Source organism: Suricata suricatta, chromosome 6 (genome assembly GCF_006229205.1).
Source record: "Suricata suricatta isolate VVHF042 chromosome 6, meerkat_22Aug2017_6uvM2_HiC, whole genome shotgun sequence".
Taxonomy (NCBI): Eukaryota; Metazoa; Chordata; class Mammalia; order Carnivora; family Herpestidae; genus Suricata; species Suricata suricatta.
Genome location: NC_043705.1, coordinates 35,383,542 through 35,402,360, shown reverse-complemented (window position 1 = coordinate 35,402,360; position 18,819 = coordinate 35,383,542). Strand labels below are relative to the sequence as shown.

Sequence of the window (18,819 nt, the reverse complement as noted above, 5' to 3'; positions counted from 1 at the left end):
GGTATGTTTCCCTCTCTGTTTTTATCTTATTTTCTTTCCCTTCCCCTATGTTCATGTGTTAAGTTTCTCAAATTCCACATACAAATGAAATCATACGATACCTGTCTTTCTCTGACTTACTTGGCTTAGCATAATACCCTCCATTCCATCCATGTTGTTGCAAATCAGCCATGGAGGCTTTAGGGCATTCTTTTACACCTTTCTTGAGTCATGGGCAGCAGGATGTCAGGTTGGGCTTTGGCTCTGTGCAGAGGCTAGGCGCAAACCCTGAGGGAGAGGCCACTGGCCAAAACAGAGATGTCACCACCCCCAGGGTCACTTTACCCTATCACAGGCTGGATAAAATGGTTGTCCCTTTAATAAACAAACTTTTTGTCCTTGCGTGCTGTGGCCAGGGCACTCGGGTTCATACTAATGATGTGCATCTTGAAAACTACAAAGGCCCCTCCCCTTGGCTTTAGAACCCTAGTGTGTGGGAGCTGGAAGGGACCCTGAAGATCATCTCATTTGATCCCCTGAGCCTCAGAGAGGGCAAATGGTGTGCTGAAGGTCACATGTGCCAGTTGGTGGTAGAGTTAGGTCAGGCCTGCCACTGAGCGAGGGAGTCATGTCTGAGTAGCTGGTTCAAGTGGCTGATTTAATTTTTTTCCAGACAATTTTTCACTCAGTGTCCCCAAATATTTATTGAGATTACCATGTACCTGTCTCTGTCCTTATGGAGCTTACATGCTAGTGAGGGAGCAGGCAAGACAACAAAAAACACACAAAACAAAAAGCAAGAAAACAAAGTACACACTCTAGCAGCTGCAGATTAACTGTAGGCACCTGCTTTAGATAGGGTGTTTTTGGTTCCACGTTTTCCCACCTGGTTAGGATGACCTTGGCTATGAACTTCACCCAAAACCAACATGTTGTCCATCCCTTGTACCTGGAAAGTGTGCCTTTGGGGGATGCCCAGCTTCTGGGGTAGGTCCTATTCACCTGTAGCCCCTGGAAGAGAGGGAGCTGAGGACGCTGAGGATGCATGTATTTTCCCACGTACAGGAGGGAGGACGCAGTCGCAGAGGCAGAGCTGTCTGGCTTCGAGCCCGCGAGCGCAGGTGTTTTTGTCCTTCTGACAGAAGCTCCAGACACTAAAGCTCTAAAGCATGGGCACACCCTCAGCAAGGGAGGGCATCGCTTAAGCTCAAAACCCCACACCAGCCATGAACAAGGCGAGGTATGAACAAGTCAGGCAAAATGACGAGCTCAGCAGAACTTGGTGGTGACACCCTATGTCCTTGTTATGTGGCATTTGTAGAGACAGTAGCCTGCACTTACTTGCTCACCCATCTGTCCCATGGACCTTTCCTTCCTACATTCACCTACATACTTATTTTTGTCCAACCTCTCACTTTTACAAGAAAATCCTCACTGATACACTCATTTCTGTCTTCTTTCATCCCGCACCTCGGCCACTTAATCATTCATTAATCCACACATGTATTCGGTCTCTTGTTTACATTTATGGACTCACTTATATTGGTACATATACATTCACTGGGTTGTGCTCACTTCTCATTCAAACATTCTCCTGACATTTACTAAACATCTCTCCATGTCAAGCTCAACTGGGCTTAACCCTGGAGAGGTCAGGGGCCACCGCTTACGCTGTCCTTATGGAGTTCTTGGCAATAAAGCAGGATTTAGATAAATTCCAAAGCAAGGTGTGAAATGACAGATGTGCATCTGGAGGCAAAGATCACTCACTGTGGGGGTTCGGGTGGTGCTCTCTCAGGCATCCAGGGATCCTTCTTCCCTGCTGTGCCCTAGGTGACCAGATACACATGGTCTCACACAGACAGTAATGGCTTCAAAAGTTGCTAGACCCGTGGGTATTTTCATTTTAGAGGAGGAAAGAGGGGTCAGTATGCTTTCTCTCTAGAGGGTCAGGTAGTAAGTACTTTCAGCTCTGTGGGTTTCTATCACAACTACTCAACGCTGCCACTTTAGTACCACAGACAAGTCATAAAGAATGAACACGGCTAGGTGCCAATGAAACTTCATTTGTGGACATTGAAAATGGAATTTCATACAATTTTTGCAGGTCATGGGGAATTTTTCTTATTTTGATTTTCTCCTGTTTCAAACTGTAAATGCCAGGGCACTGGCTGGCTCTGTCGGTGGAGTGTGCGACTCTTGATCTTGGGGTTGTGGGTCCGGGACCCATGTTGGCTGTAGAGATGACTTAAAAAAAATAAAATCTTAAAAAAAAAAGTAAAACCTTCTTATATGGTGGGCCATACAAAACCAGGCTATGGGCTGCACTTGGTCTGTGGGCTGTAATGTGTTGATCTCCTGTTAGCTCAAAGAAATGAATGAGTAATGGATAATTTCCTGGTGCCACTGGTGGAAAGAGTTTTAGGGTCAATAGTCCTTCTCCTGCTGGGCATTTTCTCTGCTTATGTAGAGAGATGAGAGCCCAGTGAGCCCTTGATCCCAGGCATAGGGAACGTGACCTTGAAAACAAAGGATAGGTATTCTCCAACCTCATTAATGGCCAGCCCACTTGAAACTGACCCAGGAGAATGACTGAAATAATGAACTCTCTCTCTGACCCAGTGGATGCTGGTTCTCATGTCTAGGGTTTGTCTCCCGCTGCTCTCCCAGGACTTGGCACATAATAGGGCCTCAGTAAATCTTGAATGCCTGGCATGTGGCAGTCATGCCATGCTTGTGAACAGGACCACAAGGGAGGTGAGACTTCTGTAATCTGTGCTAGCTCAGGTCAAGGCCAAGGTGGCCGAGAAAGACCTACGAGCTCAGTTAGGTATCCTGAGCTGAGCCCAGTGAATGGGGATGATTTGTTCGCATTTCTGACTCTGCCCTCTGTGTCCTCAGGGTGGCCCCAGACTCAGCTGTGAGAAAGCACACCTTCCCTAGCTCAATTGTCTGCAAACAGACACACTGGTGTTTGCAATGGTTTCTGCATATGTAAGCAGGCGTTATTATGTATCTTGTGCAATTTTCCACCAGGGCTTGATTGTTTTGGAGTGGGAAAAGAGGATGAAGGATGGATATTGCATGTCCCAAAGCTTGTGCTGTGAAATATAATAAACACTTTTTTTCTCAGAAAGAAAATGGCCCATTTCCTTGGAAGTTGCCTTTTTCTTTTCTTTTTTGAGAACACTGTTCCTCTCAAAAACAAAATTCATGAAGCATTAACAATGCATTGTGGTAGCGGCTCATGTCTTGCTTTTCCACAGAAATTATCTAAGAACATGGCCCTTCTGCGCCTTCTGCAGAAATCCTTACCTATGAATAAGATCTGTTTTTTAGCTGATGCCTTGAGAAAGTATATAGCACAGTAGCCTTTTTTCTGAACAAACCCAGATGTACCCTTAGCTTAGTGTAGTTCCCGAACAGTGCCAGAGAGGGAAATATAGGATCACTGAATCATGGATTATGGGCCTGGACATGACGGCAAACTCATGGCACATGTACCTCCATTTCCTGTTCATGGGCCCATAACAGACACTGCTGCTCAATCTCCTCATTCTTCCACTGAGCCTGCTTCCTGCCCCGGAACTTCTCCTAAATTACCTCAGAATGTGAGCAGCCCCAGTCTAGCCACTTGAGTGGGGAAACAGCATCAGCTTGAAAGAGAGTCAGACCCACGTTCTGACCCAATCCTGAAATGTAACTTGTGAGTAACTTTGAGTTAGTTACTTCGCATCTCTCAGTCTTCGTTCTTCCATCCAATCTAAAATGGAAATAATAGCATCTATTCACAATACTCAGAGGCCAAGGTGTATGTAAGACCCTGGCACTGGGTCTGGTCCCTGCTACCCACGCTGTAAAATTAACTCCTGGAGCAGACTGGAAAGTAGGCTTGTTCCAACCTACTTGGTATACAGCTCCCTCCAACGTCTCCATCCAGGGGCACGTTCATCTCTGCACAGTTCAGTGACGGCACTGGCAAACCTACCCATCCCACCTTTGTAAGCTCCAGGTTTCCCCAAGGGCCTTATATTCTTGGCACGTGTTTGGAAAGAAGGGTCTGCTGTGGCTACCCAGAAAGGGCATCTGCCTTGCACAAGCCTGATGTCCTTTATCCCTTACATCAGTGGTTCCCAACTAGGGCTGATTTTACGTTGGGGATTATTTGACAATGTCTGGAGACATTTTTTTATTGCCACAACTGAGTGGTGGGTGCTACTGGCATCTAGTGGGCAGAGACCAGGGCTGCTGCTAAACACCAGACGATGCATAGGTCACTCCTGCCACAAAGAATTGTCTGGCCCAAAGTATCAACAAGGCAGAGGCTGGGAAATCTCATATGTGAGTATGTCACTTAATTCTCTAATAGGTCTACATGAAAGATGCTATTAGTTTTACCACTTTAAAATGAAGAAGCTGAGGCTTTGTAACGTCGAGCCACACAGCCAAGGTCATTGTGCCATTAAGGGGACTCAGTGCCACACATGTTCCTGTATACTGTCCTCCTTGTCCCCCGACTGCTGCTCTGTAACCCCTCTTTCTTTACCCTTCTAGTATTCTGATTATGGGAGGGGGTGGGGGAGAGGGGGTGCAGGGATGCATGCACATGTGTTGCAGCCCCAGTGGTCTTGGATATCAGTTACCCCTGCTGTTGGCTCCCAGAGCTGAAGACTTTGTGCTAAATGCCTGAGGTTCAAGCTCGGCCGCTCCGTCTTTCACCTGGGCAGGGGCGGGTCTCCTGAGTGGCTCACCTGCTGGCATTAATTAGGAAAGTGATGATGTAAAGTTCAACGTCTCATTGGAGACATGCTGAATCAAGGAAGCAAGCTGAACAGCAGGGCTAATTAGTGAACCTGCTTTGGTCACAGAAACCAGAGAGGCTTCTCCCCAGAGGACCCAAGGGAGCTTGGGCAGGGTTGGGATCCCAGGGTGGGTGTGGCAGGTGGACCCAGAGTGCTGGCATTTGCTGGTGTGACTTCAAGATAAAGGGAACTGGGATGCTGGGCTGACGAGGGGTATACTCATGAGGTCTTGCTTCACCTGTGTTTTGCTTGTTTTTTTTTTAGTGAGCTCTGTGCCCAACATGGGGCTCGAACTCACGATCCTAAGATCAAGAGTTGCATGCTCTACTGACTGAGGCAGGCGCCCTGCTCCACCTGTGTTTTTTTTTTTTTTTTAACCTAGCTGCCTTCTGTCATCCTACAGTCTCCACCTGGAGACCCCTTTGTCAGGCGGGTTTCTCTGACCTCCCAGATGAGGTGGGCCCTCTCCCACAAACTCCTTTCGGTCCTCATCCTTAGCTCACAGGATTTCACACACTCAGCAGTCTCGGATTCAAGTCTGTACAATAATTTTTTTCCTTTTGTTCTTCCCTAGGAGTCTGCAGGCTCCTAGGATTAGGGACCATGTCTGTTGTCCACTGCCTCACGTGTTCCTGGTGCATGGCTGGCACCCAGAAATTTCTTTATTGGTTACTTCACTGATGGGCTGTGGGGAGCTGGGGCAGCCACACAGGGGAGGATGGGCCTCACACCAAGAGCAGAAAGGTACATGCAGAAAATGGCGGACAGGCGGCCCTGTCTCAGCCTTCACCTGGTCTCCTGTGTCCAAAGCCTTTCTTCCTGGAGTCATTCTTGGCTTCCTTTCCATAGGTTTCCCTTGGGATTTCAGTGGGGGTTTGAGCTGAGCAAGTACAACTGCCCCAGGAGCCCCATAGATAGGAGCCAAAAGTCACACCCTTCCCCACTTCCGAAATGGTCACTGCTTACCGAGGGAGCAGAGGGGCTTTTGGAAGCATCTGCACTGAGGCAGGCTCTAACAGATCATCCTTCTGAAGCGTGTGGCTTGTGAATGTCATTCTCAGCAAGGCCTGGGCATGCGGGATGTTACAGCTTCATGACCTGACCCAACATTAATAACAGAGTGCACGTTTATTAAGCTATTTATCACGGCCAAACCCAGGCCATTATCTCATGGACATGTAGTGCCTCGTTTGATCCTCGTAGCAATCTTATACAGTTAAAAAGAAATTTCCACCAATTCCATTTCACAGATGGAAAATTGAGGCCCAGAGAGATTCTGTAATGTGCCTCAAATTAAACTGCTCAGTAAGAAGCCGAGTGAGAGTTTCAGCCCAGATCCGGGGGCTCCCCAATCCCACGATTTCTCACAATACTGCCTGTGCCGAGAAACACTGTTAAAAAAGCTCTTTGCCTCAGAGGGCTCTGCCTGACACCTGCCGGGGCTGGGAAAGCTTCGCAGTAGTGGGAAGGAACGTAGGTCTGTCTGTGATGGGGTGCTGGAGTCCAGGAGGGACTGCAACAATGACCTTCCTTATAACAGGCGCAGGTTTTCACGGTGCTCCCTAGCTTCAGAAAGCACTGTTAACTAGGTAAGCACCACAATCAATTCTCTTTCAGACGAATTTTATCACTCCGTCTAACTAACAAGAAAACTGGGATCTGGAGGGGTTGTGCAGCTAGTGGGTGGGCGTACTCAGATTCTCTTTGGCCTCCCTGCTGACGTAATCGCGCATCAGTGATGATGGCACCTGTCTTGTGCTAATAATGGCTACTGCAACCTGGGACTGTGTGACTCAAGGATGAGACATTAAATGATATGTCGTAAGGACTCCTAATTCTGTCTTACCTTGCATTTGCTGTACTTTTTTGGGGGAGACCTTGAATCTGTCACAGAAGCACCTTTCTCTGCCAGTTTTCTTATGTATAAAATGAGACAAGAACCTCCCCCGAGCCCCCCTGCCCCACATCTGCTAGTAGTTGTGAGAAATGTACTTTAGGAAAGTCAGGTGGGAAAAAAGGACCCCTGGGTTTTCAAAGCTGTGTGGTTCATTGCCTGCTTTAAGTCAGGGCTTCTGCTCAGTCGCACACATGACGATTTATTCTAACAACTCTGCTTGGAGGAAAGAAGGTAGTAGCAGTGGCTATAGGTAGAAGCAGTAACCCTGCCTGGAAGGACCTGCCCATTTTGCAGATGAGGACACCTAGGCTCAGTGGGGTAAGGTACTCAGTTCACTGTTCCTCGGGTATTAGAAGAATACTCTGGTTTCTCATCAGATCATATAAATCATTTGCCCTTTGGTGTTAGATGGCAAAACTATGGCATGAAGCTTTGCCTGACTCCGAGTCTTCTTCTTGGTACTAAGCTGCCTTCCTCTGTTGGGAAACATAGAAACCAAACTAACAATAAGCTCCTTCAGCATTTTCAGTATTTCATTTCTCACAATCGATGCGATGGGAAAAGTTTTTCCTTGGAACTCATGAAATCCTTCATGTTCTGATTTATGTTCTGTCCCTCTTCTGGACCCAAGGAGTATAACACCAGTATATAAGCCTAAGTTTGGAAAGATGAAATCAACATTCATTCCCACATGAGTCCTGAAGCCCTTTCTTCTTCAGGCTGGAGAAACCTAGGCCTTTTCTCCTGGCCGTAGCCCAGGGCTGGGGTCCAGACCTCAGGACAGGCCGAAGGGTGAACACATGACTGACGAGGCCAGGATGATGAGGCGGGCCTGAGGGCAGCGATAAGGATGTAAACAAGAAGACTGGCACAGGCAGGCGGGGGGAGATTAGCTCTGCTGGCAGCGGCCAGTGGAAAAAGGGCAGCAGTTTAGGGATGGCAAACACGCCAAGTCTGAAGGTGGTGAGAAGTGAGTTCTGTCTTTGAGCTAGGGGAACGCCCAGGAACAAACAAGAAAGAAAGAGAGAGAGAGAAGCAGAGAGAGAGAAACAGAGACAGAGACAGAGACAGAGACAGAGGGGATATAGTGGTTGAGGCATGAACTTTGGATTCCTCAGTATATGCTGAGCACTTATGGTACACAGGTTTGGAAATCACTGTGAAATACTTTAGGTATGACTCACAGTATAGCATGTTACATATTTAGCACTTAGAAAGTAGTAGTCAATCTTGTAGAAGGATTATAGCTTGAAAAAATTTAGGAGGAATGATAGATTTGGCATCTCACCATTTTGCAACCTGAAATGAATGTTCATGAATAGCACCTCAAACCATGAGATAAAATGCTAATGGGGAACCTTATGATGGAGAAGACTGACAACACCTGAATCTGAATCAACTTTAATGCAAAATGAGAGACATTCAGAAGAATGAATCTGGACCCCTACCTCACAACACAAACAATAACTAACTCCAAATGTATCATATCCAAATATAAAATGATAAAACTCTTAGATGAAAATGTAGGAGTAAATCTTTGTGGACTTGGATTAGGCAATGGATTCTTAGATATGACACCAAAAGTACAAACAACAAAGAAAAGAATAGATAGATTGGACACCATCTAGCATTAAAACTTTTGTGCTTCAAAGGAGACCACCAAGTACATGAAAAGGCAACCAGAGAATAGGAGAGCATTTTTGTAAGTCATATATCTGATAAGGGACACATACCTAGCATACATAGGTACAGAATTCTTTGGTTTATTTATTTATTTTGAGAAAGGGGGCAGAGAGAGAGAGGGAAAGGGAGAATCCCAAGCATGTCCCGCATTGTCAGTGCAGAGCCTGATGTGGGGCTCCATCTCACAAATCATGAGATCGTGACCTGAGCTGAAATCTCACACTTAACTAACTGAGCCACCCAGGTGTTCCACCCACAGGTACAGAATTCTTAAACTCAATTATAAGATAAGTGACCCATTAAACAATAGCAAAGGATATGAATAGACAGTTCTCTACAGAATGCATATCCAGTAAACACATGAGCAGATGCTTAGCCATCAAGGAAATGCAAATCAAAACCACAAAGGATACCACTTCATACCTATTAACATGGCTATAATAAAAAAGGCAGATAATAAAACAAGGGTTGGTGAAGATGTGGAGAAATTGGACCCTCATAAACCATTGGTGAGGATGCGAAACGGTGTAATCTCTTTGGGAAACAGTTGGCAGTTCGTCAGTTAGACATAAAGTTACCATATGATCTAGTAATTCCACTCCTAGTTATATAACCATATGAAAACATGGGCCCACACAAAAACCTGTACACAGCAGGATTGTTTATAATATTAAAAACTGAACAAACTCCAGATGTCCATCAACTGATGAGTGGATAAACAAAACGTGGTACCCCGATAGTCTACACAAGAGAATGTTATCAACCATAAAAAGGAATGACGTACTGATGCCTGCTCTAACAGATGGACATGGAAACACAACGTTAAGTGCAAGAAGCTAGCCACAAATGACCAAAAACTGTGTGATTCCACTAAAATCAAATTAACAGAATAGGCAAATCTATAGATACATAAAATAGTTGGTGTTGCCTGCGGCGGAGGAGGGGGTGGAGGGAAATGAGGAGCATGGGGGTGATGGATAAGAGGTGTGGGGTTTCTTTTTGGAAGAATGAAGATGTTTTAAATTAGGATAATGGATATATCACCCTGTGAATATATTAAAAGCCAATGAATTGTGCACTTAAACAAAATTAGACAAAGCCACAAAAAAAGTATTTAGCACTGTCGATGAGGTATTCTTGCCAAAATCAAGTCTGAAGCTGGTTAAGCCTCAAGATCTAACTACCAGTTTACAGAAAGCACAGGGGAGAGAGGCATGTGTTAAACAGTGCTGCAAAGAGGCAAGTGGTATTACCCAGAATGCAAAAATCCAATAAGACAAATGACTTGGCCTCTGTAACATATTCATGGCAAAGGACAAGACAAGGAGAGAGAGGGAGCTTGTGGAATAAAATCTAAAAGCCATATCAACCCAATTCCAAGTGTTTACCTCATTTGGATGCCATTTTAACAAGCCAATTGTAAAAAAAAAACATTTATAAGGCAAATATGGACATTTGAACACCAAATAAATTAGGGCAAGTGCTCTCAAAAATAAGCAAATAAAGATAAAAAAAGAAATCATTGCCCATTTTCTAATGTGCAATAGTGGGATCATGGTGATATTAAACTCTTAGAAAAAAAATACTAAAATTTGCAGAGAGACATTGAGATATATGTGGATGAAGTAATAGGATGTCTGAGCTTTTCTTCAAAACAACCCAGTTGGGGAGCAGGTTCATGAGTGGGGATATAACTGAAATAAGACTAGCCCATGGGTGGATAATTACCGAGACTTGGTGTTATGTATATGAGGGTTTATTACAGTCTTCCTTCTTTTTACACGTTTAAGATTTTCTTATAAAAAAGTTAAAAAAAATGTACAGCATAGTGATTGAAGAGAAATCTAGCAACCGACTAAGAAATTGTGATGTGATGGCTAAAAATTTTAACAATAATCACAAAACTCCAAATGCTAGCCAAGCACTTAATATCCCCTTTGCATCTTCTGATTTTCCCAACAACCTTTCAAGGTCAAGGTTATTCCTATTTCTGATGGGCCCCTAAGCTCATAGTGGCTACTGACTCTCGCACAGTTTCACCATTGCAATGGGAAGGAGGCTTTTGGGTCCAAGGCCAGAGGGATTTCTCCTGCACAAAACACTGCTTGTCTAGGTGGCTCCTGATAGTTCTTTCCCTGGTTGGGGGGTGGGATCTGGCACAGTAGAGGGCAGTAGGCACTGTGTCGTCTTAACCTGTGTCCTGTTTTTGCTTTCACACATCCACCAGGAACTCCTGCTAAGGCATTACTGATAATCTATGAGAACAGTTTAAGGGGCTGTCTCCAGCCAGGGGTATACTCTTGAAAGTTTAACAATTTCCAAGCACCTATTAGGTTCCACACAAGGCACTTTGGGGCAGATAAAGATGACATGGAACCAAATGGTTTGATGGGGCAGGTATCTATTAAATGGAGCCTTCCACTTTTTACCCGCAACCCTTAGGGACCATTCCTTCAGTTCACCAGTGTTAGGATAACTTAATTTATAAGTAGGGATTTGTTGAGTGAAAATTGTAAGGATGGAAAATTTATATCAGGAGATATTAACATAAGACTATAAGCATAGGCTATATCTATTTCTGTAAATTACCTTAGAAGCAGGGTTAGCTAGAATCTTAAGCATCAGTTAGCCCTGAGATGGTGTCCCACGGAAAGAAATGGTCTTAACACTAAGTAAACGCCATCTTTCCTGGTAGTCCTGAGTACCATGAAGTTGGGTGGAGAAACTCCCATGAAAGACAAAGGGAGGGGGTCTAGACTTGTGGTTCAAGATGCTGAAAGTTACTTTATTCAGATTATTTCAAATATAGGATTTAAAGAAAAGACAGCTTTACAGAATTCAGAATTCCCCAAGTTGTGTGACAGCTCATCTCTCCAGGAGCCCAGGAAGCATGCTTGGACTTGTCATTATCAATGGGATTGAAGATGTATGGGGAATGGAATCACACATCAGTGATCTGCCTTTTTCCTCTCTTTCTTATTTCTTTTGTTTTTTGGGTAATGAGAAGTAGGGACGGGGATTGGTGATTATTTTAAAAAGTCAGAGGTCCCTGACTTTGTTTTTAACTCTTGAGGCAAAATGTGTTATTAGAAACCTTTACTGGGGTTTTGGAAAGTCAACTGTAACATAAGAGAATAAAACACCATCTGTGCGCTTAAGAAGTATTCAATCTTAGTGAGCATGGTGATAGGATATACATGGGGTATTGATGGTACGAAGAAGAATGTGTTATAACTTGAGTATAAACAGTGTGCTGTGAACACAAGGGGAGTATTACTTTGCAGGGGAGACCTGGCAAGAGGTTCCTTGAAGAAGAGATGCATATATGGGTTTGGGGTGTGATTAAGATTGTGACAGGTGAATGCACCAAAAATAAATTCCAAGAGAAACAGCCTTTTGTTCATTGTCCATAATAATGCAGGCACCATACCGGTACAAGGACAAAAAGCAGAGGGGTGGCCTAGAATATACATACTGTGCTTAAAAATGTCAAGTAGATCAGGCCGCCTGGGTGGCTCAGTCGGTTGAGCAGTCGGGTCAGGTCATGGCCTCACTGCTGGTGGGCTCAAGCCCTCCATTGGGCTCTGTGCTGACAGTGCAGAGCCTGCTTGGGATTATTTCTATGTCCTCCCCTGCACATGCTCTCTTTCTCTCTCTCTCTCAAAATAAATAAATAAACAGTAGTCTGTCCTCAAATCCTGTTTCTAATTTTGAGACTTTGAACAAACTACTAATATTTTGTCCCTGAATTTTCCTATTTGGTAAAATGGGCATACCAGTGCCTACTATGAATAGTGTGAGGATAGTCATAATGTCTGTAAGTCATCATTATAGATTCTAGCTTTTAGTGCCCATTCAATAAACAGCAGGTATCACTTCCACTGGCAGTTTGGGCAGGAGAAGCAGCTTAATGGATTGGGCTTTCAAGACATTGCGGCAGAGTCCACAACTGGAAGAATGCATGGGAGGAAGGGGTGCATAGGGTGAGGTGTAGTGATTGAGCATGAGCTCTGGGAGACCAGGGAGGAGACTGAAGCAATAGTCTAGTCAAGAGATGAGGACCAAAGGAAGGCACTGAGATGGAATGGACATGACCACTCAGTTGGGAAAATGAGCTTGCTGACTAACTGATGTAAGAGGTGAAGGAAAGAGAAAACTCTGGAATGATGACAGGCTTTCTAGTTACCCAGCAGTTCCACTAATGTGCATCTGTGATTCAGGAGGAACGGCAGGCTGAAGGAGGGGGTTCTGGGGATTACTAGGGAGGTGGCAGGGCAGGATGGGAGGTAGAGGGTATATGTAGGGAGCAGAACCTCTTAGGAAGCCTGGCGTTAGAGAAAACAAGAATGCCTTGTTGTTCTGGAAGTGTGGGAGACAGGGGGCAGGCACCCTCCACATCATGAACAAGTGAACTTTACAGTCTCTAGGGTGGGCCTGGCCGTCGACTTTCACTGCTCAAGGACATCTTTCTAATGCATGCCCCCTGCAGTTGACTTTCTCCTCCTAAGGCCTCCCCTCTCAGTGCAGACCTTGAGATCATCTTCAGGACTCTCCCAGAGGCCACTGTATGTGTTCCAGACCTCCTATTTTAACCTCCTTGCCACAATTTCCCAGGGAATCTACTGAGCCTCTTCAGGTCTCCTCATGAATTGTTTTCAAGTACACTTGTATTTAGTGCAAAGTTCATCTTTGAGGCCATTTCTTGACATTTTGCCAAGTGTGTCATGTGGTTTCCCACAGGTGAGAAGATACAATGACAACAGGAAAACAAAATTCCTTGCTCTGGCTTCTCTTTTCATATACCTCTGTGAACATAAAACTGGTATCATTTATAATATATGGAAGATAACCATCAGACCGCATAATAAAAACATACAGTGTTACTCAGTTCAGAGATGGGTAAGAGCTTGCTTGAAGCCCTGGACCCCAAGCCTCGCTCTCTCCTCCTTACAGAGGCGGATTAGCAAGCACCAAATTGGGACCTTCTTGATATCATCGACGGGCTTGGAGAAAATTGGAAAGGAGCTGACTTTCTGAGTCTACAGTTCTGTGTTGTTAAATTCTGAGTCTCTGTACTGCTTATGGCAGTGAGGGTGCCATCAGGTCCTCAACCCATGTTAGGAAGTCCTAACTCCACTGTAGGCAGTCATTTATTTTTTGTGGCGCTGCCAGAAGTGTTCCTTGATGGTGAGAGCTTACTCTTGATGCCTTCAGCAGCATATACAATGAACAGAGTTGGTAGTTCATAAAAGAACAAAATGATAGTAAACAAAAACGTTTAGGTGTAAAAGACTTAGGGCAAATTCTTTACTGGAGAATGGGGTAGGCGGTGAAGAGAATGCTGGAGGGCCTGGATGTCTAAAGGGAGTCAGGTGATGAGTCTGAGAGAATAGAGGCTACAGACATCAAATATGAACTCCACTGACATGACAGTGTTGCCCGATGAGGTCTCTGTTGATGGCATAGTGTAGTGACAAGAGTGTGTGTTCTAGAATCAGACAATTCTAGGATTAATCCAGGCTCTCATTGTTTACTAATTACATGAACTATGGGAGTGTTTTTAACAACACTTGGGCAAACATGTAGAAACACTTATGATCCACAGGCATCTGAATTGAGAAAGGCTATCAGGACTGTGCAAAGGTTCCCTGGGAATAGGGTATACAGATGCAAAATTTTGGAATTCTCACCATCTGTGAAAACTAGGAAGAAACAGTATTTTACTTTATATGTTTTAATTAAAAATTTAAAAGTACTATTTATTTTAAGTTCTACTAGGATTTTCCACTCTGCTCTTGCCTCTCTGTGGATGAGGTAAATGACTGGAAAGAAGAATTTAAAAGGCACATGAAAAGTGACTCTTGGTTAAATCTCTTGGGAAACCAACTTACAGCTGAGTGAGCATGCTTAGATCTCCTGAGTGTGGGCTGTACTTTGTAAATATCTAGCTATCTATCTGTCTATCTCTATAAAAATGGCTTTAGAAGAATTCTGTTAGTCTTTGGCTTAATAGTGAGTCACCAGGCCCCTCATGTGAGAAAGAGAGAGAGGGAGGGAGGAAGGGAAGGAGAGAGAGAGAGAGAGAGAGCGGTGGAGGGAGAACTCTAAGCACAAAGCATGTATGTACTTATAAAAAAGCATTTGGAATGTGTGTGTAGGAAGGGAACTTGATGGTTTCTTTATGTAAGGAGAGAGTACGTGGAGGGGAAAATGTATGTGTGTGTGTGTGTGTGTGTGTGTGTGTGTGTGTGTGCGCGCGCGCGTGCGCACGCCCGCATGTGTAGTGTAGGCAGTGGGCTGAGGCACATGAACAGCCAGCCTCTTGGAGATCCAGACAGTGGTATAAGATAGAAATGTTGTAGATGGTGATTGTTTTCATTTTAGACCAGCACACAGGTCTTTGAGAAGCCCTTGACTTTCTCCTCCTCCTTGTCTTGTTAAAAATGGATTAGAGTCCAATTAAATCCTTTAATCCTAAGGTAGAGATTCATGTTTAAAAACAAGATTTATGGCTTTAAAAAAATACATCCGTGCAAGTTGAAGTTTGTCCTTTCAAGCTGCTACCTGCCCGGTTCCAAAGAGTGTTTTCAGCAGAATCCCCAACATGCGGCTGTTCTTAATTACTTCGCCTCACTCCTGCCGTCCTTCGTCGTTCAAAGTCCCCTCCAACCTAACTAGCCACATGCTGTTAGAAGTACTTCTGCCTCTGGATTCCCGCAGTTGCCCTGTGGCGTGTCTCCCTTCATTTGGCAATTCACTGATTGGGCTGAATAATAATAGTATTAAGAGCTAATGCTTATTGGGGGCTTAGCATGTGCACTGAGCACTTTACTTGTATTATCTTACTAGGTACTCATATGAAAACATGCAGGGTTGGCTTCGCACATGTGTGTGTGACATGTAGAGTCACATGGGGCTCTGTATTGGGAAGGGCTCTTTTTCTTTTCTTATTTATTTATTTTTTTTCTCGCTTTTTAAAAATGCCTTTTATTTATTTTGAGAGACAGAGAGAGGCAGTGCGAGCAGGGGAGGGTCAGAGAGAGAGGGAGGCACAGAATCTGAAGCAGGCTCCAGGCTCTGAGCTAGAGGTTAGCACAGAGCCTAATGGGGGGCTCGAACCCATGAGCCATGAGATCATGACCTGAACCGAAACCAGATGCTCAACTGACTGAGCCACCCAGGTGGGAGGGGCTCTTCACTTGGTTTAAAGCTCTGCTGTTGCCGTATCAAAATTCCTAATCACTTTTGAGCAAGGGGCCTGCATTTTCACATTTCACTGGGCCCTGCAAATTATGTAGCCAGTCCTGAAAACACAGTAACCCACAGTTTCTCCTTCCCTCTTTTCCTTCCTTTCCACATGATGCCTAAGACATTGCCAGAGGATGGAACAGAACAGTGAATCTCTAATCGTGATGCTAAAACCCTCTCTAGAAAATGGGTGCCGTTATCTCGTGGGAAGAGAAGTTCTTTAAGGGGCAGGAACTACGTCACGGCTCTCAGTATGGGAAAGCACAGTGTATGATGATCTGGCAAGTTGTTTAACTCCTCTTGGCCTCAGTTTTCTTTATCTATAAAATGAGGAGAACAATAATACTACCCTAACTCAAGAAGCTCTTTCAAGGATGACGTGGGATCATGTATCTACAGCTCTGACACATAATACACATGACATTAGTCATTATTAATACATTATGGATGCTTAGAAGGTACTAAATATCTAATATTGCATATGACATGGCTTGCATCCCCTGCCTAACCCCAAGGTGCTCTGGTCCCCGGCATTTATGTCCTACCTGTCCCACGGAGCTGGGAGGAATGTCTCCTTTCTCCATGTGCTGGCTGATCACAGAGGGGTTGCTGGAGCTGATGAGCACTGGGGTGCTGATCTCCACCATGGGGCGCCCCGAGGGAGCATGGACCATCCTGTTGAGAGTGTTCAAGGCTGTTGTGATGGAGAACTGCCCGGGCCCCTTCCTCCTGGACCCAGGGCCCCTGTGGAGGGTGGGCGTGTTGGCTGCTTTGCCTTGGGAAGATGAGGGCACCAGGGTCAGGCTCTTTGTGCGGGCCGACTGACGACCTTTGTTCTTCTCTAAGAGGTGTCTTGCAGTGAGGTTGGGCTGAAAATAGAAGGTCCATGAGAGGTTAGTCTTCCTGATCTGGTGTGAGTGGCTAAGTCCTACCCAGGCTAGTCTGAAACCAGTTCCGATGCATCTTCCTCCTTTGATCAATATGTCCCACTACTTGGCTATATCAATAAATTCTGACAACTCTCTTGCAAAGTAGGTACTACTTTTCCTCAGTGAGGTCAGCGGGGGTTAAAAAATAAGCCATGATACTCTTCCCTGATTGTGAGCACTCTTCCTTTATGCATTTTTCCCAGGCATGCCCCTACCCTTTTCCTCCTTCAGCTGCTCCTGAATGCCACTGCATGGGCTGCAGCTTCTGTGCTTTTCTACTGTGGTACTTTATACACCACGCTGTGGTCATTTCCTTTCTTCCCCCCACTGGACTGTTAGCTACCTGATAGCAGCAAGCCTGTACATGTTCGGCTTGGCCCTATCCCACAGTGGATGTTCAGTGAGTCCTGGTGGAATCCCATGTGCATGGACTTGCTCAGGTCTTCCCATTTTATAAGCATTTGAACCATAATGTAAATGTATTTGGGACTTTGAATCTTTATGCTACTTTCATTACTTCCTTTAAACTCTTTCAACTCCTCGCCTTTCTTTCATGCCTCTTAGTCTGCAATATGCTGGTGTATGGAGAAAGAAAAGCAAAGAAAAAAGAAAAGTGCAAGCCCTGATTTGTAGAGTTTCCCAATTTCTTTGGTGTAAATATCTACCAATGGTTTAACGACCAGCTAGCAAAATTCCTGAAAATGTAAAAGCCAGATCTGACAGGCTAGTATCTGCCAATCTAGCTGGGTCTAGCAGAGCCTCCGGCTGTGTTATATTTTGAGTTAATTTCTTTTGGAAGGCTGAAGTAGGTGGACAGAGTTGTTCTCCAAAGCCATGTGTCTCATTCTACTTTAGAGATTCAACTATAAAGGAATTTGCCTATTTAAGAACTTTTTAATGACAATGTGCATAGGGTTAAAAATAGTCAAGATAGAAAATTTTATTTTATTTTTAAATGTTTACTTATTTTTGAGTGGGGGGAGGAGGTGCAGAGAGAGAAGGGGACAGAGGATCCACAGTGGGCTGTGTACTGACAGCAGCCAGTCCCAGGCAAGACTCAAACTTATGAATCATGAGTTCATCACCTCAGCTGAAGTCAGATGTTCACCTGACTGAGCCACCCATGCACCCCCCAAGATAGAAAATTTTTAAAGAAGATGCAGTTCCTACCTCACAAAGCTTGTAATATTGTGAAAAAGAAAATCATTGAGTAGGGAGAAGGGGTATTATTATGTCCAGTTTATTTTCTTTATTAAAAAAACTTTTTATTAAACCCTTTTTAATAATGTTTATATTTTTTTTGAAGGAGAGAGAGCGTGAGTCGGGGAGGGACAGAGAGAGAAATGGAGACATAGAATCTGAAGCAGGCACCAGACTCGGAGCTGTCAGCACAGAGCTCAATGGAGGGCTCGAACTCACAAACTGTGAGACCATGACCTGAGCTGAAGTCGGCCCCTTAACTGACTGAGCCACCCTGATACCCCTATTATGTTCACTTTATTTATTTATTTATTTATTTATTTTTATGTTTATCTTAGAGACAGAGACAGAGAGACAGATGTGAGTTGGGGATGGGCAGAGAGAGGGGGAGACACAGAATTCAAGACAGGCTCCAGGCTCTGAGCTGTCAGCACAGAGCCTGACGCGGGGCTTGAACTCATAGACTGTGAAATGATGAGCTGAGCTGAAGTCAGATGCTTAACCGACTGAGCCACCTGGGTGCCCCTATTATGTCCACTTTAAAGATAAAAGAGCTGTGGCCCAGAAGGGATGATTTATAAATGGCACATCCAGCAAACAGACAACCAAACATGAAAATATCAGATAAAAGTAAATGCTTTGATGTGATAGAGATGGGTTGGGGGAGGTGCCTACTTCAGATGGGGGGTGGGTCAAGGACTTAAGGGGTGAGAAGGTGACATTTAACTGAGACACAGATGACAAGACAGAACCAGCTGTGTAAAGATGGGGGTAAGAACATGCCAGGCAGAGGGATTATAATCAAGTGAAAAGATCCTAAGGAGGGGAGAAAACATTCTGTTTGAGAAAAAGACAAGAAAGAAACAGAAGCTGGAATGGAGAGAGTGAGGAGCAGGTGGTAACAAGACCAGAGCGACAGGGAGGGGCCGGGTCACAAAGGTCCTGGGAGGCTCAAGTTTATTCTAAGTGTAACAGGAAGCCTTTGGCAGGATTAGGAGAGGAGTGACACAATCTGATTTTTGCTTTTAAAAGCTCATGCTATGCTATGGCAGTTTCTTACAAAGCTAAACCCATACTTAGC

General features: G+C 44.6%; 1 protein-coding gene across 2 annotated transcripts in view; it reads right to left on the bottom strand.

The window, feature by feature from the left end:
- Positions 1–18,819, bottom strand: part of SH3RF2 (SH3 domain containing ring finger 2) — a 119,377-nt gene that overhangs the window by 27,794 nt on the left and 72,764 nt on the right. For both annotated transcript variants that reach the window (XM_029942179.1, XM_029942178.1), the window contains exon 5: positions 16,155–16,478. In XM_029942179.1, coding sequence (XP_029798039.1) covers positions 16,155–16,478 — 324 coding nt within the window. The remainder of the gene's footprint in view (positions 1–16,154; positions 16,479–18,819) is intronic.